Source organism: Erpetoichthys calabaricus, chromosome 13, assembly GCF_900747795.2.
Source record: "Erpetoichthys calabaricus chromosome 13, fErpCal1.3, whole genome shotgun sequence".
NCBI classification, from domain to species: domain Eukaryota; kingdom Metazoa; phylum Chordata; class Cladistia; order Polypteriformes; family Polypteridae; genus Erpetoichthys; species Erpetoichthys calabaricus.
The window spans coordinates 99,945,089-99,971,545 of NC_041406.2; the positions used below are offsets into that span (position 1 = coordinate 99,945,089).

Sequence of the window (26,457 nt, forward strand, 5' to 3'; positions counted from 1 at the left end):
TTCTCCAGCTTTCTGGAGTTTTTTTTTTTCTGTCCACGGACCTTACTCCTTTTCTATGTTAACTAATGTTGTCTTATTTTAATTTCTTATTTTGTCTTTTATTTTTCTTTTCTTCATTATGTAAAGCACTTTGACCTACTTTTTGTATGAAAATGTGCTATATAAATAAATGTTGTTGTTGTAGTTATGAGCAGGAATTCAGAATTCAACATTTGATATAATACATAGAGAGCAGCTGCCATCACTAGAACTCAAACAATACAAGACAGCAAGATTCGGACAAAGAATGGGGTATTAGGGGAAGGTGTCCAAGTGAGAGCAAAACATCATGGCAACCGCCCTCCTCACCGCAGCTGTTTTCCAGGCCTGCGTGCAGTTGCTGGTGTAAAAGTAACAACAGGACAAGGGGAGACTTTTATAGCCAACCTGAAAACGCGTGTTATAATGACAAATCGAGTCTTCCTGATTTCCGTCTAAGGTTGACTGACTAAGATGAAAGCTCCTCTGAATCTAAGGCATTCTGGGAGAAAGACGCGGGTCCAGGAGGACAAATCTTGGGGGTGACATCAGAAGGAATGGGGTCAATCGTCCTTTCTGCAGAAGGGGAAGAAAAGAATTGGTTAGTGCACAGTGCCAGCCCCTGTCTCGGCGGTGTATTACCGTCACCCATGCGCATGACATAGGATAATAAATATAAATGTCATTCAGGGAAGACATCCATTTCTGGCTTTAGACTTTTCACTTTGGGAGTTGGGTACCCATTTGAGGTAACCATCCCAAATTTTGGAATATAGTTGTGGCCTGTGGGTGCACATTTTTAGTATCCGAACCAAAAATAAGCAGACTGCTGTCAGCCACTAGGTCATTTCAAGCTTGTCAACCAAGCCATGTTGGAAAGCACACAAATGACACATAGCAGTGCTTGAACATTTTCAAACAGGTGCCACAAATTAGTCATAACAGAACAAAAGGAATACTTGAATACCTGCGTCTCTGTTAAAGAAAACGGGCTGTTGCACTTAGTAACATTCACAGAGGGGCTACAATGGGTTGTTCATCCTAAAGTATATAAACCACTGTACTGTTCCTGTGCTCGTATATACTATAAGACAAAAAAGATATAGAATTGCATTAAAAAACAACAATATGTTAACGGTGTACAACAAATAAACCAATAACTCAACTTCTGACTAAGACCTAGAAATCAGTAACAATTTCAACGGCCATATTGTATGTGTACACCCTTGTTGAGGAAAATAATTAGTAAATAAAAAAAGCCTTGAATCAACATTACAATTAAACTCCATGGACATTCTTAATTTACACCAACTAGTGGAAGCAGCAAAGCTCCCCATAGCAGGTCTGCTTAGTCTTAAGAGATCAGCTCCTGTAATCACTTTGGTTACATACATTAGAAAGTAACATTTCAGTCCCACCAGTGAGCACTCAGATAAAAGGTACTTTCAAGCAATACCCCTCTGCCATTAAATAACATCCAAAGGTCCCAGAATAGTTAAATCATTTCAAGTTGTGTCTCACACAATACGACTTCTTCTATGTAAACTGTTATCACTGAACAAAGCACAAAGTGACAGGTTATATACAGTATGATCTTAGCTCCGTGTGCTGGTATAAATCAAGTCAGAATGTCCAGGTGAACAGGCTGGCAGTTTCAAATACTTTTTTCTTTCTTTACAACTCAAACACACAGCTACTAATTAAAACCCAGCGAGTAAGCAGCTCTACTTACGTACACACGTGCAGAACAAATTCTTCGACTCCTGTATCAGGAATTCATGGGTAACGAGACCACCTGGGCTTGCCTGGGCGTATTCAGGGTCCTTTGGTGTTCTGTGTTAATCACTGCAAATTTCTCCCTTTTGTTTAGTGTTCTATTTAAATAAAACAATACTTAAGAGAACAAATACCACATATTCAATGCAACTTTAAATGCTTAACATTTCGGTTGATAAACAATGACATCCATCTTGTTTGAAAGAGAATGCAGTTGTTTAGTTTTTGGCAAAACAACACTATTCTTAAACTTAGTTTTCATTTGCAGCATTCTCTACCACTAAAGTGTGCTGTCTTGAAATTTTAGGTGAAAGAGCCGAGTCTGGCGATGATATACACCCAGGAGTTTTTGGGGTGGGGGTGGGCACTGTCAGTCCGGAGGGCCGCAGGTGTTTGTTCCAACCTGACAAGTCTTCATGAAAAGTCAGTTCTTGCTGATGAAGCACTTCTTGCTCAAGTGACGTTTTTCTGCTTCATTTTAGTGGTCTCGCTTGTTAACACTGCCCACCCTTATTCACTTCTACTTAAACAACTGCATTCACGGTTTTTAACGGCTCCTTATTAGCAATAAGATAAGTAGTTCTTTGTGAGACTAGTTTGTTGTATACATCACGCACTATCTGGCTTAATGAAATATTTGGCAGGAAATTCGTGAAAAACATGAAGGACTGAATTACTCATCCATTTAAAATTTGGATGACATCCTTGGAAAGGAAAAAAATCTACGACATAAGAATGCCGTGACATGGTAGAGCTGAAAACACAAAGCCATGAAATTAAATAAGACCTGATATTGGGAAGAACTGATTTCTAATTAAGCAACTGGTTTTGAACAACAAGCTGCAGCCTTCCAGGACCAGCGATGCTCATCCCAATACAGAAGATCAGAATAAGATCATAGCATCACTTTACAACAAGTGATTTTGAAGAGATTCCATTCTTCTTTAAATAACATTATAGCGTGCTATTACCATATCAGCTTATTCAAACGTTTCTCATCTGTAAAGAGGCAATGTTTTAGAAGTCATTACAATTAAGCAATTTATAAATAAAGCTTTATTGTAGAAAAATAAGTTACATTGAAATATATGTTCCTTCATTAACAGAAAGCAGTGGGATGTTTCTTGCTGCCCTCTTGCTCTGCATAACAAGTTTTTAGTAAAGTTGAAATGTAAAATGTGGAAAACCACATAAAAATACAAATACTGTGAGAAAGAAGCAGTAGAACACAATAAATATATATTCATACATAATTTTATTATCACATTTCTATGGTTTTCACACTATGAAGTGTAGCTGGCTGTGGACAGTCATGGAAACATGTCTGCAGATGAGAAAGAAAAAAGTGAGAAAGAAAGAGAAAGAGAAAGAAAGAAAAGGAGAAAGACTTCTTTTAATAAAAATACTAAACTCTACTGCTGCATCAAATAAATACCAACTAAGTATAAAATACACAGTCAGGTCAAGTCACGATTATAATTTTAGCAAAGGAAAAATGAATTTTTGATTAGAATATTTCCACCCCTACAATCATTAAGCAAACAATGCAAGCTAAAAGACTGTAAATATCAACTGGACATTTTTTCTGTGTATTCTTTTAAAAGATCTTTATTAGATTTAAAAGTGTGACATTGATTTTGATATATAAAAACAATGATATTACATTACTATATAGCAAACCATTTCTTTCAAAATATTTTAAATGAATCAACCTGAAACAGTGCAATTAATAACATGAACAAAATACCTTTATCTCGATGTCTGAACCATTGACTGTTCTAGAGCATAGCTGGAGTAAAAATGATCAAACGTCAATCCCGAATACTGAGTTGTCAAAGAGACTCTTGACACAAGTTCAACAGATACCTATTGGTTTCAACAAACAGTAGTGGACACCAGTCTCTTCTTTACATATTAAAACAAAAAGAAAAACAAGCTAAACTATCCCTCACACACTAACAAGCTTGTACTTTATAAAGTTTGGTCATTTAACTGTGCGGTTAACAGAAAACAGAAAGCATGTCAATATACATTTTACAGCATCAATACAAGCATTTTGAAAAATCTAGATAAAACCCTTCGTAAAAACTAGTGGTCATTAAAGATGAACAAATTGAGATCAGCGATTTTACATCATCATAGAAAGAGTGCAGGATGTACAATAAAACGGCCACGACTTGTACAAATGCACCAGCACAGCTTTCTGTGCGGAGTGCAGCGAGCACTTCCCGTTGCAGCAGTGTTGCTTTGGCACCATAGTTCACCTCTTCACTGTAAAACATTTTTTAAAGTTGTCTTTGCATCAGAAAAATAAAACCAAGGCCTGGTGTTTATGACTGAAGGCTCCTGCCTCTGGTCTTCTCCGTTATATCTCAAGAACCTATCTGGGGGCAGAAACAAGGTGATTATTGCACTATGAGTGAGAATCCATATTCTGAACTCCTGTGCATACAATACAGCAAAACATACCTTTGTACATTTGGTCTTGTTCTCTTTGAATCAGAAGCCATTATTAGAGAAAGTATGATTACTAAGCAGCAGATGCAAATATTCTTGTGAATTGAATTTACATCATGAAAAAAGTAGAGACATTCAGCTAATTGATACTAGTTATACTAACCATTACGATACACATGCATTCACTTTTACTCTTCATGACAAAAAAAATTATTTACTACTAAAAAACAATTACGCCTGGACAAACATAATAATCACATTACTATTTTAATGCCAGCATGCAGTATTGAATTGCACTTAAAAGTGTTAAAACTGAAAATAAAAAAAGGACTCCAATGATAAGGAAAAGAAAACCAATTTCTACTCTGCGTACACAGTGTTAATATCTTGTTACCAGTAAAGATAATGTGTAGTGAATACGCTTGACTTGAGCATTCCTAGTTTTCATCCTCTTTCTCTGTACGTTTAGCATTCGTTTGCTCAGAGGTTGATGCGCTCTTTTCCCCACCCCAACGGCCCGCTTCTTCTCTTCTTTCATTGGCATCTTTTCGCGTTAAAATTGATTAAGTCAGTGTTTGTGTGGCGATTACTTAGTACGTTTTCTTTAATTTTTCCACTTAAGCTGGCATTTAAGTCTTCAATCTGCTTCAAAAATGATTTAAGATATGAAGAGGTAGGGGAAGTGTTGGTGAAGGTGGTAGGGATGAGAACAGCGCCCATATGCATGCGCCGTACAGCTGCCCTGCTGGCCACTGCCAAGAGTTGATTCTACAATAAAATAAAATAAAAAGAGAAATAACCTTGGACGTCAATCATCACCCCGAACGCGGACAGTAGAGGCCATGTAGTACATGTGTACCAAATCTCAAGTCAATACGTCAAACGGTTTGTGAGCTACAGGTGATTTAAAATCCTGGACAGATACGGTAGCGTATTATACAGTATATAAAGATATGGTTTGTTTTAAAAAAGAAAAAAAAAAAATACATACAAAAACTGATTGAGTGGATTGGGGAGACCTGCAAAGCACAGGCACTAATACTACTGGTTATTTGTGATTTTTTAAGGATTTAAAAAAAAAATACTGTATAATAAAAAGCGAAGCTCTGTGTATGTGTCTGGATCCTCCAAGGCAGCTGATTGGTGAGTTTGGCTTTGGTGATGTGGTCAACAGAGGAAGTGCAAGTGTGAGACACATGAGGACAAGTAAAGGAGAAATAGGCACCCTAAGAGTCGCCTTCAAAGAAAGGAAGTAGAAAAGTGGGCAGAAAGCAATCAAGGCGCTGTGAAACAATGGAATTTGAGATGTTGGCTTTAAGGGGAAATGCATTTGAGACATGGAGAGCCATGTGACAGAAGCACAGACACACATGTATAACAAGGAAAGGTGCTGAGGGCTCACATTGGACAAGAGATAAAGTATTTTAAAATGTATTCTATTACCTGTCTGGAACAGATAATGTGACTAGTAAAATAATAAACCTGGTTAAGAAAAGTAGCAAACAACACTTTCCACAAGTTCAAACATTTAACAGTCTGCATTGTTTATTAGCAAACACTCCAAATGGACTGTAGTAACACCAACACTAATACTGTCACATGTATCAAGTGTACTGAAATTTTTACCTGAGAGTCCAGCCAACATACAACACGTCACCACGCTCCAATGCCATCATAAAGAAGAATGAATGAAAAATGAAGAACTCCATTTTATAGAATAGAAACCACAAATCAGCTTACCCGATGCCCTCCTTACCCCTAACATACCCCAGCCAGGGAGCCAGTGCACAAAAGATTGGTGCATCAGCTGAGATTTCACCTAGAAGCTATGGAGTCCATGCTGATTATGTTGTATATATTTGCACATTATAATCTTGTGAGCTGTGCTAGTAATCATGAATTATTGCCAGTGGAGCCCATAAAGGGCCTGCCAACATTTTAACGCTGAACTTTGACTTTACTCTCCTTCTGCAACAGTCTGACTGAGGCAATGGAAGGATAGGACCTCACATTCTGTGACATTAAATAAACTAAATAGCATACCCTATTAAGAGACCGTCATACTCTGGACCCCCATCTCAACCCTCTGGTCCTAATTAGGGCCACTCAATATGGATATTAAATATGCCAAAGCAAACTTTGCATCCATAAGGATTACAATATTCTTCACAATTTTATCTTCACTTTCACAAAATGTCAATCAATATGAGTATACATGAATCATGTAAGAGTTTTCAGAAATAACCATTTATGGGGAATGCTAACCATTTTTTTCTAATCTGATTTTTTTCCATTTGTTTAATTTATGTGAAAATGTGGATGGCACTTCCATTTCTTAACCATTTGGAGTTCAAGACTGAATATATGCTGGGGTACCTTCTTGGTGGAGTATGCATGCTTTTACTTTTTGGAGCCCCATGACAACAATGGACACTATACTGCTGTAATGGGCTTATGTGTGTTTGTGTACCAAAGGGTCAGACCAAATTCATTTGTATTTCCTTTGTTTGCAGATAAAGCAGATTCCAGAGATTCAAAACTACTTCTAACACTGATGAATGCTCTTCTCCAATTCTATACCTTGTTTTTCTGATGTTTCATTCAAGAAAGCCTTTGTGTACAAATTTACTTTCAACTAAAATTCATCCATTCATTAATTTTCTAAACCCGCTTATTCAGGGAAGTATTGTGGGGCATCCAAAACGGCCAGTCTATTAATTATAAGATACTGATAACATGATTTATATCATAGTCTGATGAGAGAAACAGAAAGGAAAGGCACTATGTGATAGATATATAATATAAACAAGAAGAGGCAAACAGACAGATTTGAAAGGCACTGTATGACAGATAGATAGCTACTTCAGTGGTCTCAAGAAGAGATTAAAAAGTTACTTCCTAAAAGTCACAGTAGTTAGAGCAGAACATTGGGACTTTTACCATTCACACCAGCACTTGTTCATCTGATGTATTGAAGAGATGGTCTAACGGTAATCACATTTAAAAACAGACTAGTATTCTCAACAAGATAATTGTGTGAATATTTGTAACAAGACACAAACAGAGCACACAAAAGGTTTTAAACAAAGCAAAGAATTAATCTGTCATCATAATAAGATTGTCAGTAATACAAACACATGGCATGTGACTTTATACACAGTGCTGTCACCTTTTGGCACAACGCAGTACTGATTTGAATGCTGGACAGAAAATGGATTTAGGGATGGGAAACTGAAGTGCAGGGTCCAAATGCTAAATTAAAGTAATTGTACGATTGTATTCTGGAATACTTTTCATTACCATTTAACATATTTAAAGAAAAAAAGGGTCTGTGTTCTTTTTGTCGGATTTTACTGTTTTAAACCGAGTAATCACTCACTTCTAATGACATAACTTTAGGAAGAGTAGAAATGAAAAAGTTGCATTATGAAAGATTCCCAAGGCAGCAAAACATGGAATTTTGCACAAATAATTTTCAACTATATACAAAATTATTTATAATTCTAACAAATTTTTTTTTATTGTGTGTGAACTGTACCGCTGTATCATTCATTTTTGCCCAGCTGAAAACAGAAAGTCAACTTTAGCAAATTCACAAATGTTATGTAAATGCACAAAAATTCAGAATTCAAGCATGCTGCAGGTTAGTTGGTAGATTTAATTTTGTCTTGATTGCTATGTGGATAGAAAGTGAATGAGCTTTTATTTGAATGCTGAGAGCCATGGGGACTTTTTTGGAGAAAGACTTGCCTGTTATTTTGGTTAACAAACCATCAAATTGGTGATGTACAAATGCAGGAACCAAGTGAAAATTGTTATACTGAAGTTATCCCACTAGGCAAACCAGAAAACACAGTGAAGCAAGTGTGGCTGCACTCAAAAAGCTGAAATCCTTCCTCTCCTTTGGGTACAAGCATGTCCACGATGTCTATGACAGCCCTGACTATGATATGAAAGTTGGACATTTTATTGGACATTCAGAAAACCAATGCAATGTCATATAGGTGAATTCAATATGGCATTTTAAAGAACTTTTTGCACAAGTTCCTCTATGTAAATGACTATTTTACAGGCCTTTTTAAAAAAAAAACCTTTAAAAATCATACAAATGTGTCAATGCCAAGTGTAACCTCAGGAAGTTGGAGAGGCAAATGCATACTCAACAGCATAGGGTGCTTTTAAGAATATGACAGCGTACCTTGCCTTGAGTAATGTCGCACCTGAAACTTGAGTGTAATGCTGCAGAACAAGCCAACTGCTAGAATCCTGGGGAATTTCCAGAGTATCAGGCAATTCTGTGGCTGACCCTGGAGTTTTGACCATCAAGTTTAAATGATTAAACATCTGGGGCCTCATGTATAAACGGTGCGTAGGCACAAAAATGTTGTGTACTCCCGTTTCCACGACCAAATCACGATGTATAAAACCTAAACTTGGCGTAAAGCCACGCACATTTTCATGCTAGCTAAATGCTTGGTGTACGCAAGTTCTCTGCTCGGTTTTGCAAACTGCCGGCACCCAGCGTCAAAGCAGTGCTTTTGTTCCAGTGAAGTTTCCCTTACTTTTTTAGATCCACATCCCTGATGTGGCTTTATCATATACACTGAAATTAACCGCATATTGTTTATTAGTTTAAGGCATCTGATTGTAATTAACCTGTAACAATATAATGGTCCACAGAATGGCCAAACTATTCCAAATACAGTGAAGACCCGAAGTAATTTCCCCCATAGGATTGTATGTAAATACAATTAATCCGTTCCGGACTGTACAAGCCGTATTTTTTTTTTTTTTTTAAAAAAACCAAAGATTTTTAAGCACAAAAATAGTTAATTATACCATAGAATGCACAGCATAATAGTAAACTAAATGTTTAATTACTTCTTCTGTAATGTTTACTTCATCTGCTTGGGCTCTCTCGCTGCACAGGGAGAGACTGAACATGTGCAGAAATCATCGGTGCGTACGAACCGGAAGGGAAACTGACTTGTTCATCACCCGAGTGTGTGGTCGTGAACAGATGCAAAAGTTTGGCAAACTTTTTAGTCGTAACCTGATTTGTACGTGGTCCGAGACGTTCGTGACCCGAGGTTCCACAGTACCATAGCTGCTTTAGCATTGTTACTCTCAATGGACCACTCAGACTATTTTCCCACTGTATCCGAGTGTGAAATCTGATCCGAAAGAGAATTATCGGTATACAGCATCAAGCACACGCTGCCTCAGCCATGCTGTCTATTGAACTGCTCTCAAATGGCAAACGCTTCAGAGCCTTTCCTGTGGGGACGTCATGGTTCAGAAACGGTTTCATCCCAAGAACTATAAATGCACTCAATCAGTCCATCAAGTGCTCCTTGTAGAACTGTTTGTACTTATTAGTACAATCACCTCACTGTAAACTTGATACAGTTATAATATTGCACAACCAGAGCCACTTTAGTGCGTATTTACATATGATGACAATATCATTTTTAAGATGAAATGCAGCCAAATATGTTTATTACATTATACAGATAAAATGTTAACATCATTTAAAAAAATCTATATTGTTAATAGTTAAACATGTCAGGACACGGTGTTGCAGTGCTAGCAATGATCTGGTGCCTCGTTCATGGATTGTTCTGGCCTCGCGCTGTATGTTTGCTGGGACTGGCACGACGCTGGAAGGATAGAATAAATTAAACATGTACTACGAAGATATTTCAATGTTCCTTAAAAGTTTTGAAGAATTGGCTTTCTCAGCTTACAGATTGCTTAACATTACAGAGATGATTGTGTGGCGATTGGTTACTTGGAGAAAGAAAATGAAGGACAGGAATTGGGGGTTAGTAAGTTTGAAAAAGACAGTAGTATGTAATAATAATAATACATTTTATTTACATAGAGCCTTTCCAATGCTCAAGGTAGACTGAGAGTGTGTTAAGTTCAGATATTATTCAATAGATGGATATTTGAAGTGCATCATTAAGCACTCTCAATTGAGAAAATGTGTTTATTTTTACATGTGTTGTTAAATTACATCTTCCCAGTTTAGGTTCACAGGGACCTACACAGGTTTTGTATGTTGCTTATTAAGTGAAATGTTTCTCTAACAGATGTTCAGTATTTCATGCATGCTTGCAGTATATACATTAATGGTGAATGGCGGGAAATCCTGTCCAGCCGGGATGCCTGGAGAATGGAAGGACCAGGAGAGGGACAATACCTCCCCTGGGACACGAGAGGGCAGCTGCCCTGGGGCCAGAAGCTCAATCATCTATATGCTACACCGATCCCTCTCCCACTTGGACAGAGGCAGTAGTGCTGTAAGAATTACGTTTCTAGACTTCTCTAGCGCCTTCAACACAATCCAACCTCTGCTCCTTAGGGACAAGCTGACAGAGATGGGATAAGATTCATACCTGGTGGCATGGATCGTGGACTATCTTACAGACAGACCTCAGTATGTGCGTCTTGGGAACTGCACGTCTGACATTGTGGTCAGCAACACAGGAGCACCGCAGGGGACTGCACTTTCTCCGGTCCTGTTCAGCCTATATACATCGGACTTCCAATACAACTCGGAGTCATGACACATGCAAAAGTTTGCTGACGACACTGCTATCGTGGGCTGCATCAGGAGTGGGAAGGAGGAGGAGTACAGGAACCTCATCGAGGACTTTGTTAAACCACCTACACCTGAACACCAGCAAAACCAAGGAGCTGGTGGTGGATTTTAGGAGGCCCAGACCCCTCATGGACCCCGTGATCATCAGAGGTGACTGTGTGCAGATGGTGCAGACCTACAAATACCTGGGAGTGCAGCTGGGTGATAAATTAGACTGGACTGCCAATACTGATGCTCTGTGTAAGAAAGGACAGAGTCGACTATACTTCCTTAGAAGGTTGGGTCCTTCAACATCTGCAATAAGATGCTGCAGATGTTCTATCAGACGGTTGTGGCGAGCGCCCTCTTCTATGTGGTGGTGTGCTGGGGAGGCAGCATTAAGAAGAAAGATGCCTCACACCTGGACAAACTGGTGAGAAAGGCAGGCTCTATTGTTGGCATGGAGCTGGACAGTTTAACATCTGCGGCAGAGCGACGGGCACTAAGCAGGCTCCTATCAATTATGGAGAATCCACTGCATCCACTAAACAGTGTTATCTCCAGACAGAAGAGCAGCTTCAGCGACAGACTGCTGTCACTGTCCTGCTCCACTGACAGACTGAGAAGATCGTTCCTCCCTCAAACTATGCGACTCTTCAATTCCACCCGGGGGAGGTAAACGTTAACATTATACAAAGTTATTTTCTGTTTTTACCTGCATTATTATCAATCTTTAATATTGTTTTTTTGTATCAGTATGCTGCTGCTGGAGAATGTGAATTTCCCCTTGGGATTAATAAAGTATCTATCCATCCTATTGGGGCCAGTGGCCACCGCCAGAAGTTACCCGAATGGTTAAGGAGCCATGGACTGCAGCACTTCTGCCAAACCAGGGAGCACTGCAGGAAGGTCATCAGGAAGCACCTGGTGCCTTTTGACATCCGAGTGATCTATAAAAGGGGCCGCCTCACTCCATTTGGGGAGCCAGAGCCGGTAGGCAAGAGGACAGAGCTTGCAGGAGAGGAGTGGAAGTGGCAGAGAAAAGGACAGAAAAGAGAGAATGAAGACGGGGCCTGAATCTAAAGGAGGTGATTGTGCACCGTGTTGTGAAAAGGCTGGAGTAGAGAAAATAAAATGTGTGTTTTGGAAGTTGTGAGTGTGTATATGTATGCATCTATCGAGGCCAGTTTTCCACTGTATATTATATTATATATATATAAAATCATAAGCCTAAAAGTTCAACGTTTCATGTGACGTTTTGTCACCCTTTAAATCGGGCTTATTTTAAAACCTACATATACAGTGCATCCGGAAAGTATTCACAGTACATCACTTTTTCCACATTTTGTTATGTTACAGCCTTATTCCAAAATGGATTAAATTCATTTTTTTTCCTCAGAATTCCACACACAACACCCCATAATGACAACGTGTAAAAAGTTTACTTGAGGTTTTTGCAAATTTACTAAAAATAAAAAAACTGAGAAATCCCATGTACATAAGTATTCACAGCCTTTGCTCAATACTTTGTCGATGCACCTTTGGCAGCAATTACAGCCTCAAGTCTTTTTGAATATGATGCCACAAGCTTGGCACACCTATCCTTGGCCAGTTTCGCCCATTCCTCTTTGCAGCACCTCTCAGGCTCCATCAGGTTGGATGGGAAGCGTCGGTGCACAGCCATTTTAAGATCTCTCCAGAGATGTTCAATCGGATTCAAGTCTGGGCTCTGGCTGGGCCACTCAAGGACATTCACAGAGTTGTCCTGAAGCCACTCCTTTGATATCTTGGCTGTGTGCTTAGGGTCGTTGTCCTGCTGAAAGATGAACCGTCATCCCAGTCTGAGGTCAAGAGCGCTGTGGAGCAGATTTTCATCCAGGATGTCTCCGTACATTGCTGCAGTCATCTTTCCCTTTATCCTGACTAGTCTCCCAGTCCCTGCCACTGAAAAACATCCCCACAGCATGATGCTGCCACCATCATGCTTCACTGTAGGGATGGTATTGGCCTGGTGATGAGCGGTGCCTGGTTTCCTCCAAACGTGAAGCCTGGCATTCACACCAAAGAGTTCACTCTTTGTCTCATCAGACCAGAGAATTTTCTTTCTCATGGTCTGAGAGTCCTTCAGGTGCCTTTTGACAAACTCCAGGCGGGCTGCCATGTGCCTTTTACTAAGGAGTGGCTTCCGTCTGGCCACTCTAACATACAGGCCTGATTGGTGGATTGCTGCAGAGATGGTTGTCCATCTGGAAGGTTCTCCTCTCTCCACAGAGGACCTCTGGAGCTCTGACAGAGTGACCATCGGGTTCTTGGTCACCTCCCTGACCAAGGCCCTTCTCCCCTGATTGCTCAGTTTAGATGGGTGGCCAGCTCTAGGAAGAGTCCTGGTGGTTTCGAACTTCTTTCACTTACAGATGATGGAGGCCACTGTGCTCATTGGGACCTTCAAAGCAGCAGAAATTTTTCTGTAACCTTCCCCAGATTTGTGCCTCGAGACAATCCTGTCTCGGAGGTCTACAGACAATTCCTTTGACTTCATGCTTGGTTTGTGCTCTGACATGAACTGTCAACTGTGGGACTTTATATAGCTTTCCAAATCATGTCCAATCAACTGAATTTACCACAGGTGGGCTCCAATTAAGCTGCAGAAACATCTCAAGGATGATCAGGGGAAACAGGATGCACCGGAGCTCAATTTTGAGCTTCGTGGCAAAGGCTGTGAATACTTATGTACATGTGATTTCTCAGTTTTTTTTTTATTTTTAATAAATTTGCAAAAACCTCAAGTAAACTTTTTTCACGTTGTCATTATGGGGTGTCTGCGGTGGGTTGGCACCCTGCCCAGGATTGGTTCCTGCCTTGTGCCCTGTGTTGGCTGGGATTGGCTCCAGCAGACCCCCGTGACCCTGTGTTGGATTCAGCGGGTTAGAAAATGTATGGATGGATTATGGGGTGTTGTGTGTAGAATTCTGAGGAAAAAAATGAATTTAATCCATTTTGGAATAAGGCTGTAACATAACAAAATGTGGAAAAAGTGATGCGCTGTGAATACTTTCCGGATGCACTGTATATATGTTTGGTATCATTCTTTTCGGAATTTATCAAACTTTAAAGTGATGTTGTTAGATTTTCAGACTGTTATTCCATTTTTAAATTATAAACTAAAATATCAAGAAAGTCATGCATTGAGCATAGTGGACCTCAGTTTAATGGGAATACTCCAATCGTTAAGAAAGTAAATATTTTATTCTCATTTCATGATTTTTACTCTGTTAAATAATAATTTTTCTTTTACATATTTATAGAATTTCATGATTTTGACTCCAATAAATAATAAATTTTTCTTTTGTACATTTACAGATTTTACTAATATTCTGGCTGCAACTGGAGATTCACTCAGTTAACATAGTTCAAGTAGTGACTTCAACATTATTTAAAAAAAATATGTAAAGTAAGAATTCCCTAAAAAAAGACACGATCGAAATGGGTATAAAACATATAGTAAGCATCATGAGACATCAAACATCAATGTAAAATAAGAGTATATGTGTGTGTGTGGAGATCTTACTGCTTGCAATTGTCAAAAATAAAAAAGAAAGTGTTTTTGTAATTAAATAACCATTTGATTAAACCTGTGTCAGATTAAAGGAAGAAATTGCGTCAGACCACACTTATTTGATTCTTGCATTTTTGATTATACTTTAAGCCTTGAACTGTCGAACTGTCACACTGTCAGGAGAAAATGGAGTTCTATCACATACCGTAAAATTGAATGTTTTTACGTTGACAGGTACAACACTAATGACATACAATTTGACGACTATAAAGAAAATGTCAGTGTGAACATTTTTGGCTAGTAATATACAGGTACTGGTCATAAAATTAGAATATCATGACAAAGTTGATTTATTTCAGCAATTCCATTCAAAAAGTGAAACTTGTATATTAGATTCATTCATTACACACAGACTGATGTATTTCAAATATTTATTTCTTTTAATGTTGATGATTATAACTGACAACTAATGAAAGTCCCAAATTCAGTATCTCGGAAAATTAGAATATCAATTAAGACCAATGCAAAAAAAGGATTTTTAGAAATGTTGGCCAACTGAAAGGTATGAACATGAAAAATATGAGCATGTACAGCACTCAATATTTAGTTGAGGCTCCTTTGGCCTGGATTACTGCAGCAATGCGGCGTGGCATGGAGTCGATCAGTCTGTGGCACTGCTCAGGTGTTATGAGAGCCCATGTTGCTCTGATAGTGGCCTTCAGCTCTTCTGAATTGTTGGGTCTGGCGTATTGCATCTTCCTCTTCAAAATAGGTCAGGCGAGTTTGCTGGCCAATCAAGAACAGGGATACCATGGTCCTTAAACCAGGTACTGGTAGCTTTGGCACTGTGTGCAGGTGCCAGGTCCTATTGGAAAATGAAATTTGCATCTCCATAAAGTTCGTCAGCAGCAGGAAGCATGAAGTGCTCTAAAACTTCCTGGTAGACGGCTGCGTTGACCTTGGACCTCAGAAAACACAATGGACCAACACCAGCAGATGACATGGCACCCCAAACCATCACTGACTGTGGAAACTTTACACTGGACCTCACGCAACGTGGATTCTGTGCCTCTCCTCACTTCCTCCAGACTCTGGGACCTTGATTTCCAAAGGAAATGCAAAATTTACTTTCATCAGAGAACATAACTTTGGACCACTCAGCAGCAGTCCAAAGGCGAGATGCTTCTGACGCTGTCTCTTGTTCAACAGTGGCTTGACATAAGGAATGTGACAGCTGAAACCCATGTCTTGCATATGTCTGTGCGTGGTGGTTCTTGAAGCACTGACTCCAGCTGCAGTCCACTCTTTGTGAATCTCCCCCACATTTTTGAATGGGTTTTGTTTCACAATCCTCTCCAGGGTGCGGTTATCCCTATTGCTTGTACACTTTTTTCTACCACATCTTGTCCTTCCCTTCGCCTCTCTATTAATGTGCTTGGACACAGAGCTCTGTGAACAGCCAGCCTCTTTAGCAATGACCTTTTGTGTCTTGCCCTCCTTGTGCAAGGTGTCAATGGTCGTCTTTTGGACAACTGTCAAGTCAGCAGTCTTCCCCATGATTGTGTAGCCTACAGAACTCGACTGAGAGACCATTTAAAGGCTTTTGCAGGTGTTTTGAGTTAATTAGCTGATTAGAGTGTGGCACCAGGTGTCTTCAATATCGAACCTTTTCACAATATTCTAATTTTCCGAGATACTGAATTTGGGACTTTCATTAGTTGTCAGTTATAATCATCAACATTAAAAGAAATAAACATTTGAAATACATCAGTCTGTGTGTAATGAATGAATCTAATATACAAGTTTCATTTTTTGAATGGAATTACTGAAATAAATCAACTTTGTCACGATATTCTAATTTTATAACCAGCACCTGTACACCTAATAAAATTTAACAAGCCTGGTAACCACATTTAAAAATTAGTGTTGAGCCCTGTAATAGTTGTGAATTTCAGCGTTCTATAAAAGTTCAAAGGAAGAAACAGGTATTTTTTGGTTCCTCGTAAGAATATTTTGTATAATCTACTGCTGCACTTCTGAATTTGTTTCCATCTTCAAAGAGCACTGCATAGTCACACATCTCAAACATAAAATGAGCAATCTTTGTTTATCATTGCTCATTTTAGTTGGCTTTCCCTAATACATAAAATCAAGGACTGGGACAAAGCAATGAATCCCCCGTCTATTTGCCTTTCAAAATCAACAAGGTACAAAAAAAAAAAAAACTAAAAAAAAAAAACTAACCTGGTATTGAGCTAATCATCAGATTTTGATAGCCTACGTTTGACATGTCGAGGAGGTTCCCAAGTATCACTGTCATCAGTTTCATCATCATCTTCATCTCCTCCACCTTCGCCAACCAAAACATCTACTTCATTTTCCCCTTGAGATGGCTCTTCTTCCAGGTTCTCAATGTCACCACTGGTCTCAAAAGGATCTGCTCCCATTTCCTCCTTCTGCTGAACTTCTGCAAACCAGTCTCGGACTTGCTCGTAACCCATTTTAGATTTGGCAACAAGTTCATCTAAGTCTTGCTCATTTAAGAATCTGTGTTTCAAATAGTATTCTTTGAGGATTTCTTTTCCGGTTTTAAATCTAATTGCTGGAGGTGACCTGCTCCAGGTGGCAGGCCGCTTCATTCCCCTGGGTCTTCCCCTGCATCTTCCTCTCCCTCTGCTCCTAGATCTACCTCTTCCCCGCCTCCTATAACCACTGCCATTAATTGCTCCAATGTTGCCACTCTGATAGTAATAATACCATTTAAGGTTGCCATTTTTCCAGGCATATCTTGTATCTCCAAACCAACTTACAATGTAAGCCCTGGGTAGGCCAGTGTCTTCTGCCAGCTTATCATACTCTTCTGCTGAGGGCCACTGTGTACGCACAAAGGCACTCTTCAATATATGAAGCTGTTCTGGGGTCTTTTTCCCGATTTTGTCTCTACTGTAACGCGATCTTCCAGTTGTAGGTGGCGTCGGAGTTTCAACTTTAATTGGAGTAATGACAGATTTAGCTGATTCGCTTTCCTTCTTATCAGATTTTGTTTCTGGTACTTCAGGTGCTTTCCTTTTTTCTGTGAACCAAGCATCAATTTCTCGCCTGGTCAGTTTAGTTTCTGATCTCAGTCGACTTAGTTCCTCATCAGTGGGAGTGGAGCTTTTCTGGTAGCTTTCCTCCAGCACTTCCAGCTGCTCTGGTGTCTTTTCCTTGAACTTCTGAAGTGTGATGTCAGAAAAATGGTCCCAGGATGGTCTACGAGTTTCCTTGGCAGGTCCTGAAGGAGGAGATTCTACGGTCTCATCACTCGAGTCAATTACTATCGTAGTGTTATCACCAAGTCCAAGAACGTGGTTATTTTTGGAATTGCGCTGATTGTATCGTGTGTCACTAAACCATTTTTTGATCTCCCCTTTGGTTAGGCCAGTCAGTTTCATTAGGCGCAAAATTTCACTGTCGCTGGGGAAATGTTGCTTCAGATAGCTGTTTTTCAATTCTGCCAGCTGCTCCTTAGACTTTTTATTACGTAATCCACACTGCTCTGGGCTCAGGGAAGAACTCTCCTGAGAGGTTGGTGGGACAGGAGGAGGTGGGGGAGGAGGCGGAGGAGGGGGAGGAGGAGGAGGTGGTGGTGGTGGCGGCTGGACAACCGGAGTTGCACGTTTTGTTTCAACAGTAGTATGTGCCGTTTGTACAGTAGATTTTGGCAGCTGTGCCTGATTAGGTACCCCTGCAACAGTGAGAGTGAGGGGAGTTGGAACTGGCAGTGGGGCAGCACCACCAACTTGGGTTAATACGATGCCTGGCTGACCGACTATTTGGCAAGTCTGAAGGATGGGCTGCAAGCCATTGGTGGTTGCAGACAAATGTGCTGGAATAACAGTGATTGTCTGGGGCACTGTGTGTACTGTGCCATTGAATTGTTTTCTTCTGGCTTCATCAACCTCTTCTGGTGTCCAGCTAACACCATGTTTAAGGCGCTGTGCGGAAAACCAAATTTTTATCTGCTCTTCTGCATACTTTGTCTGAGCTGATAAGTTCATAATTTCTGGTACGGTTGGATAAGGGAATTTATTGTAAGTGCTGACTAGTAGAGCATTATTATCCATTGCAGAGTTATAAGTCGGAATGCTACTTACTGGTATCAAGACTTGAGTTCTAGGGACTTGTTGGGATTGGAGAGCAGAAAGGACTTGAGCCAATCCTGCTGGGAGAACTGTAGCAGCACCAATTAAAGTTTTACTTGGATCAGGAATTGGTGGATTGATAACGCCACTTAATTTTACAGGTTCTAAAGGAACAGAAGGTGGAACAGTTTCAGCAGATACACAGACAGGTGTTGGTGCAGGAGGAGGATTGGCCACGGGAACAGGTGCAGGAGTTGGTATGTTTACTGGAGAAAGAGCAGGAACAGAGATTGATGCTTTATCTTTAGATTCCAGTTCAGGTTCACTTTCATCCTTTGATTGAATTTCATCGGTAGCTTTATGAGGTACAGCAATCTTTTTCGGTTCAACTTTGTTCTTCATTTTCATAATAGGAGTTTTGCTAATTGGAATTCCTGCTGCCATTGCATCTTCATTTTCCTCATTTTCCTGCTGTATAAAATTGCCGTCAAACATTAAATCATTTAGGGTTTGCTCAAAGATTGTCTGATTGTTTCGCTTAACCATTGTCAATTTAAAGTTATCCTCTCCGTGATGATAGCGTAAATTATGATCCGAGAGGGCATCATATCTCTTAGTAAAAAAGTCACACTCCACACAAACATAGGAGGAGTTCAGAACCACATTTGGATGCTCTGAATCAACGTGAAATGTAAATAGATTGAGGTTGGTGGTCTGGAAACTACAATATTTACATTCATAACCTCCTTCAAGTTTTTTCCCATCTGTAGAGTCCAAAATTGTTTCAGAATCATGCACGTCATCACTTGACACACTACCTGCTGAAACAGGAATGCTTTCAACTGGGGGTTCAGTTACAGCTTCTGGAATTTCCTCCACATCTGAATTAATCTCGAGGTCTGGGTCTTGCTCAATAGCATCTGTAGGAAGGACCATACATGGAGTTGTTGACTTTCTCTTGCTTGCCATAATAACAGCCCAGGAAAATAAAAAAACAAAACTCCTCTGGATTTTTGATAGAGTCTCTCTGCTTGAATAATGTCAGTTCTAGCTCATTTTATTATTTGTCAGAGACACACAGATGAAGCAATTTCATGAAAATGTTGCTGCTCTATCTGAAACACAGAAGAAAAAAAATAGCAAGATTATTAAACTTTATATCTGTCTTTTATGTAAGTCATTGTGTTTACGATTCAAAGCATCTTATAACCTGAAAAAGTCACACAAAGTTACTAAGGAAGGATTACAAATACACACATTTAGGAATAATAAAATGTGTTCTTAAGTGCAATAGCAAATCAAACTTGTCTCCAAACTTCATGAACTGTCTGAATATAGTGAGCCAAACATACTCTCTAATAACCTACTAGTGCATCATTAGTATTGATCAGTGAAAATGCATGTAATATTTTCAGGATTTAACAGAACTACTGCTACTCTCCTATTCTGTTGGTCTAGGTTCTTGCAGCCTTGTTTACTTGTCACATGTGGATCACCTAGCGGACACTGGAGTCCTAGAAAGCAGATTCATGCACACTGTGGTGATTATCTTGGGTATACTCACACTAGGCCGGTTTGTTCTCTACTGTGCCCAAGTGCTATCGTACCCGCCTTCCTACTCTGCCACTGGCCTGCGCTCACACTGCGCTTAACGTTCGGGACCAAGACATGCTTTCGTCATGACCATGTGACTTATGTAAAGCCAAAACAAGATCTGAACACAGAGTGACAGCATGCAAGTAGGTCTGTAGTTGTTCAGATGGAAATAGACATGCAGATAATGATTATTACAACAGTTTTATTAAGTTTATTAACTCAAAAGAATGTCACAATGGCACAGTGCACTTAGGTACAATCTTGTAAGTGCTCAAATTGCCGGACTTCATTATTTACAAATTGTTGTCTACTTGCTAATAATAATGGGAATATGACAACAAATAATACAAATAAATAATACAACAATAAATAATAATAATACAAGAATAAACTCTGTTTCACATACTCTCATTCTAAACCTACTTTTGCACACCCCTGTATATTCAAACAATGCTACTTAAATCAGTTAGGTATTGATTCTGCGTGTATATTTACAATTTAGATGGAAAAATGATTAAGACTAATGAAAAAAGTACTGTAACTTTGAACTTAACATGTTATGGCTGCCAGGCATGTGGAAAGAAGTGTATCAAAACAGTAAACTTACTGGGGTTTTCAGGCACAGCATTGTATATTGAAAATCTGATAAAAAATATTTTCCTTTACACAGACGTATTGTACATTTCCATGGAAAGTAAAGTGCATTTTATATGCTAAGAGAGGGGGGTTAACTTTGCTTCAGAAACCTTGACATATGAAAATAAAGCAAGTTTCTTGCTTAACAACAGCTTGCTGGTAATTCAAGAAAGAGAACAATAAAAGTCATGTTCTGTATGAAAGCAGGTTTAAAAATTGTCCTGGGTGAACAGAATTATAGTGAACATTACGAAAACACATAATACAGCCTAGAGAAGCTTGGTATAGTGCCTCAGGAAGAACAATCTTTCCTTTTACAATTCAATACTAGGTGTTTAAAACTTTTACTAATTATTATTTAAAAGATTAAAAAGTTTTACCATCATGGTTTGATTCATCCATGTGACACCCGCAGATCGTAGAGTGCCTTTTTTCCAGCAAATTTATTTGCTTGGCCAATTTCCTGCAAAAGAAACCAAAAATTGAAATTTACTACAAAGACCAACTTAATTCAATCAAGGTAATATGCGACACAGCTTAACCCTGGAACACTACGGAGGGTAGGTGGAACATCAGCTTGATGCACGGTCCCTCATATCAACCCACGCTAGCACAGGGCCACTTTGAAATGAACAGTTAACCTAGGATGAGTGAGAGGAAAACTGACCGAGACACAGAGCAGAACATGCAAACATCCTAAGTATAACAACTGGACAAGGGAATCTAATGTACTTTACTGTACTTCATATAAATGTTTTGCTTTAAATGTAACCAAACATATTTTAACATCCATTTACTGAATGCTTTTTAAGGTAAGAGGGCGCCACAGCCTATCTTGGCAGCAGGGTGCACACTGCCCTGTTGAAGGATTCAAACTCATTGATCCAGCATCCTAGGTTTAAATCCGACACTTGAATATTGACTATGTAACATTTGCTCATTTCTCCCAGTGTCTGCAGGTATGTTTGGGTTATCCCCAAAAATGTGTAACAATTTAATTGGCAATTCCAAACTTACCCCATCCACGCGAGTGTGGGTGATTGCATGAGAGGGTCCTACCTTGAACACAGAGCTGCACACTTAACTCACACTTTGCATATGAAATCCATGCAAAACTGAACAACCTTCAGTGAGGTCAAGTTTACAACATGGTTGCTGAGTAGTCAAGAGTTATTTTTCTAGGCTACAGTTTTAAATACTCACTTTTAATTATTGTGTAGTACTTGCAAACAAATGCTGTAACATCTGAAAACTCAATATTTTAAAGCTGGAACCTACAATATGAATTCAAATATGACAGACATCAACTTTCTCCCAAATGTACTGTATTGTAAAATGCTTTTATCCACCTGAGGTGTGAGCCCACCCCAAATGCAGGTCCATTACTTTACAGACCCTCCTCAACATTTCTCATATCCCACAAAAATTAGTCCATCACTAGGCAAATGCATGCACACAAATGTGAAATGTATGACACAGAGACCTGCTTACTTGTAGCTTCAAATACTACTCCAATATACAGTTCGTGTTCGTGAAATACTTTCCAGTCTTCAGTGAGAAGTTTTTTTTCAGATTTTTACAGAAAGGCAACACAGTTTCATGAATTAATAACAATGGCAAATAAAAAATAAGTCCAGGAATCATTAAGTGTGCAAAAGTTTACTCAAATTTTTGATTAATCAAAGTAGCCACCTTTTCCTGATGTAACAGCCAAACACACACTTGCCATTTTTTGTATAAGAGAAATCTAATATTGGTGAGAAAGATGTTCCTAATATTGTTGCAGAAGCTCCCACAAATGTGTTGCACATGCAGGTTGCTTTCCTTTGATCCTTCTGTCCAGTTCATCCCAAACTAACTCAATGGGGTTTAAGTCTGGACACTGTGCTGTTCACTCCATGTTTTGACAAGTGCCTTCTTGTTCTTTTCTTTTAACGTAGTTCTGACAAAGCCTGGTGGTATGTTTTGGGTTATTGTCTTGTTAAAGGATGAACCCCTGACCTACTAACAAGCAGACCAGAAGGTACAGTGCTGCAAAATGCTGTGGTAACTCTTTTGATTTAGAATGCCAGTCACTCTGTGCAAGTCACTCTACCTTCAGCAAAAGAACACCAGACCCTCTCACTTCCTCCTCCATATTTGACAGTTGGTGTCACACAATGAGGAACCAACTCATTCACCAAGTCGACAGTGTAGAAACCCCCTGCTCGAAGATTTAAAATTTTGATTCATTGGTCCAGAAGACTTTCTTCCAGCCTGCAGTAATCCACAGCCGGTATTTCAAGGCCCTATCTTGTGCTTTAAGGAATGGCTTTCTTACTGCCACTCACCCTGTCAAACCTGCAGCCCAAAGTATTCCCTTCACAGCACAAACTGACACTTGCTTTTTTTGACCTGCACTGTTAAGCTGTCGTGCTGTGAGGCACCTGTGGTGACGCAAGCTGGTGACCTCACAAATTTGTCTTCCGATTGGGCTGCCATATCAGAGATTCTTCCAGTTTCCAATTGACTTTTGATTGTGTAGGAGACCACTCCCTGACATTTTGATTCCCCCCCCCCTTCTCTAAATGAAACACCTACATTTCTAAGGGTCATAATGCTCTGTCTCATTTTATTTGTTAATTGCCGTTTTCTTGCCACTGTCAATGGAATATACAACTTTCTACAGTGTGTCCAAATAGTAGTTCAGAGGGTATAGTAACACAGTCTGTTCCAACTCTGCTTTAAGACAGACAGAGGGGTTTATAATCAACAGAAGTTGAGATACCTGTGCAAATTTTTTGCGTCAACTTGCAAGTCTTAATTTAATTGCTGCAGAACACCTGTAGGCTGTAACCTATCAGCTGTTCCCTGAAGAAGGCTCATTTCTAATATTCCTTTGTTATATTTCCTTTTTTCAGTTTTTGCCAAACTAAATTTTAAATTTAAACCTCTGGCAGTTTACTGCTTACCTTTTAACTGTTTTAGGTCACTCATTGCATTTCAGCTGATTGCATTTGAAGAAAAAGTGGAAAAACTGAGGTGTTCTAACATTCTTGATCAGTGGTGTATATAAGAATTTCAAGTGGGTATGGTTGGTTGGAGTTGTCATTTTTGCATATGGGATCTGAAGTTGATGTGAAAGCTTCAAAACAAAATGAAAACTGACAGATTGAAAAGCAAGCAATTTAGAAAATGTGATTAAAGCAAATATAAGTGAAAAAACGGGACATTTCAAAATAAACAGCATGGAATAATATTCTGAAGACAAAAGAAACCACTGAAATAGTAAACAATTTGCAATGAGCAGACCATCCTAAGACCACCACAGCAGATGATGACACGAAAATTGTTTGTGAAGAGAAACCCAGAAATAACTAAGACAGTTTGCAGGGTGGACAAGTGTCAGTATTCACCATTCACAGAAGAATTAAAGAGACGAAATGTAAAAGCTAAACTACAAGGTGACATTACAAGATGCAAACATCTTCCCAGCACCAAGAACAGAAAGGCCACAATGGAATTCATTCAGAAAGTAGTAGAAAGATGAGCCAGAAGGGGTTCTGAAGCAAAGTTTTATGGACAAATTAGGTAAAGATTAACCTTTACCAGAGTGATGGGATGGTAACACAAAAGTGAGGAAAAAAAAACAGGACTGCAAATGATCCTAAGCACACCAGTTCATGTGTAGCATGGCAGAAGCAGCATCGTGGCTTTGACAGGCATTGCAGCTTTCACAGCTGGATTTTACCAATAATGATATTAGAAACAATGAATTCTAAAGAGTACATAAACATCTTAACTTCTCAAGTCCAAACAAATGTCTCAAAGATCACTGGCCAGATGTTCACAGTACAGCAAGACAATAACCCAAAACACACTGCACACATAACTAGAGTCCTATCACAGCTCCAGTGACATATTATTATTATTATTTAGCTGAAGCCTTTATCCTAGGCAACTTATAGCATCTGAGATACAATTGGTTGCATTGTTTCTGTTTTTCCAATCTGAGCACAGGCAGCTGAAGTGACTTGTTCATGGTCACACAATGTCAGTTGCAGCATTTCAGCCTCAGTCCAAAGCCTTAATCAATTCACCTTTCTGCCCTACAATATTGACCTTATGTTTAAAAAAAATATGCTGTATACATAAACGCACTTAGCCTTTTACATAGTAATTCTGATACACTCGATTAGCCGACGGCACTATAACTAAAGCCCACTGTCTTAGGAAGTTTCCCGGGCGAGGCCAGGTAACACAGCTTGTTTAACATAATTAACACATAATCATGAATCCACGAAAGGTTCACTGCCACGACTCGCCGGACTTCAGAAAAATTCTTCTCCTTAACCCCATTAACGAGGCCAGAGCACAAATACATCCCTACAACATGACGCTTGCGACCCACATGGAAGGAGCTCCTTTGTAAGCAGGTTCGGATAAATTCTTCTCACGGTTTCTGCGTACTACTCTTTGCGTTTAAAATATTAAATAATACCCTAACGACGTAACCTAGTAAAGGCAACGTCACTGCTGAGCGGTGTTTCTGTGTCCGCTAAAATTTCAAATTCTAGAAACGTTTCAATGAACACCATCAACAGCCTTGGCGTTCAAGCCTAAACACATACAGGAAGAGCGAGCCGCGGCGCCCACTTGCTCCTCCAGCATGTGTACGCCCACTGCCGGGTGCTCCTCAGCCTGTTCGGCGGCCACGGGCTTACCAGTCTGAACGTTTGCTCCCTTGCCTGGCTATTGTGCCAGACGCTTCCAGCCTGACGCTTCCCAATGGGTTCCAAGCAATATACTGCGCATCCACCCTTCAGTAGTCGTGCCTTCCAGAAGCCAATTCTTTAAACATTTTAAAAACACACTGATCAGAGACGAAACGGGAAGAAAACCAAAAAAAGCCTCTTCGAGTCTTTCAAATTGAAAATAAAAACTTCATGCAGATATACTGAATAGGCGGGCGAGACTAGCGACCTGCCACTGTCTGACGTCATAACAAGGCGACGGCCGTTACACGGTTGCCTACGCTTCCCTATGGAATGCCATTTAGGTCATAAATGCTTCCGGCCGTAACCTATAAAACGCGCAATTGTAAACGAAGAAAACGGAAAATTGAACGCGTCAGCTAACGTCATTACGTTGATGGTTGCCTTTTGACGTATTATTATATTTTCATGGTCACGTACACGTTTGATGACTGCAGCACTACAGTGTGATTTACCACTTCAATGGTTTCCTCTCGGGTTAGGAAGTGATGGTAATTTATATTTTAGTTACGGTTAATAAAACAATTGTTCTAAAGTCTTTTATTTTAAGACATTTAAAGACGGGTACACTGAAAAAATCATTTGATTACTGATGCAAATATAATGTTTCTGGGCGCTGAATTCAAAAATTTACTCCATCATGTAACATTTTTTGCGTTAATCACATTTTTAGCTGTCAATTACAGTGTGTTGGTAATTGTTTTTCACACTATAATTAATCAAATACCAATATTTTACTTTAATGATATTTAGTATAAGTTTAATATAATGTTAAAATCTATGCTTAAAGCTTTGAAAATCCTATAAAGATAATTAGCTACAATGGGCACGGTTGGTTAGTATTTGGAGTCCTAATGGTTTTGTGTGTCATACTGGCTCAGCAGTCAGGGCATTAGTGCCAGAAGCATAATGGTGCCACCACTGCGTCATATTAAGCTTGGTTTAACAAAGTAG

At 39.4% G+C, this 26,457-nt stretch overlaps 2 protein-coding genes across 2 annotated transcripts in view; one reads left to right on the plus strand and one right to left on the minus strand.

Moving 5' to 3' along the window:
- Window positions 1-2,832: 2,832 nt before the first annotated feature.
- On the minus strand, window positions 2,833-25,743 carry LOC114663528 (zinc fingers and homeoboxes protein 1-like). The gene is made up of 4 exons (XM_028817323.2): window positions 25,453-25,743; window positions 21,130-21,212; window positions 16,638-19,632; window positions 2,833-4,178 (listed from the first exon to the last, which is right to left on the minus strand). Exon 3 carries the CDS (start codon window positions 19,484-19,486, stop codon window positions 16,649-16,651), a length of 2,838 nt encoding a protein of 945 aa, XP_028673156.2. The 5' UTR covers window positions 19,487-19,632; window positions 21,130-21,212; window positions 25,453-25,743; the 3' UTR covers window positions 2,833-4,178; window positions 16,638-16,648.
- A 154-nt stretch (window positions 25,744-25,897) lies between these two features.
- The window catches only part of smim13 (small integral membrane protein 13), a 30,551-nt gene continuing 29,991 nt past the window's right edge, over window positions 25,898-26,457 (plus strand). The window contains exon 1 of the mRNA XM_051935858.1: window positions 25,898-25,994. Coding sequence (XP_051791818.1) covers window positions 25,931-25,994 — 64 coding nt within the window. The 5' untranslated portion in view covers window positions 25,898-25,930. The remainder of the gene's footprint in view (window positions 25,995-26,457) is intronic.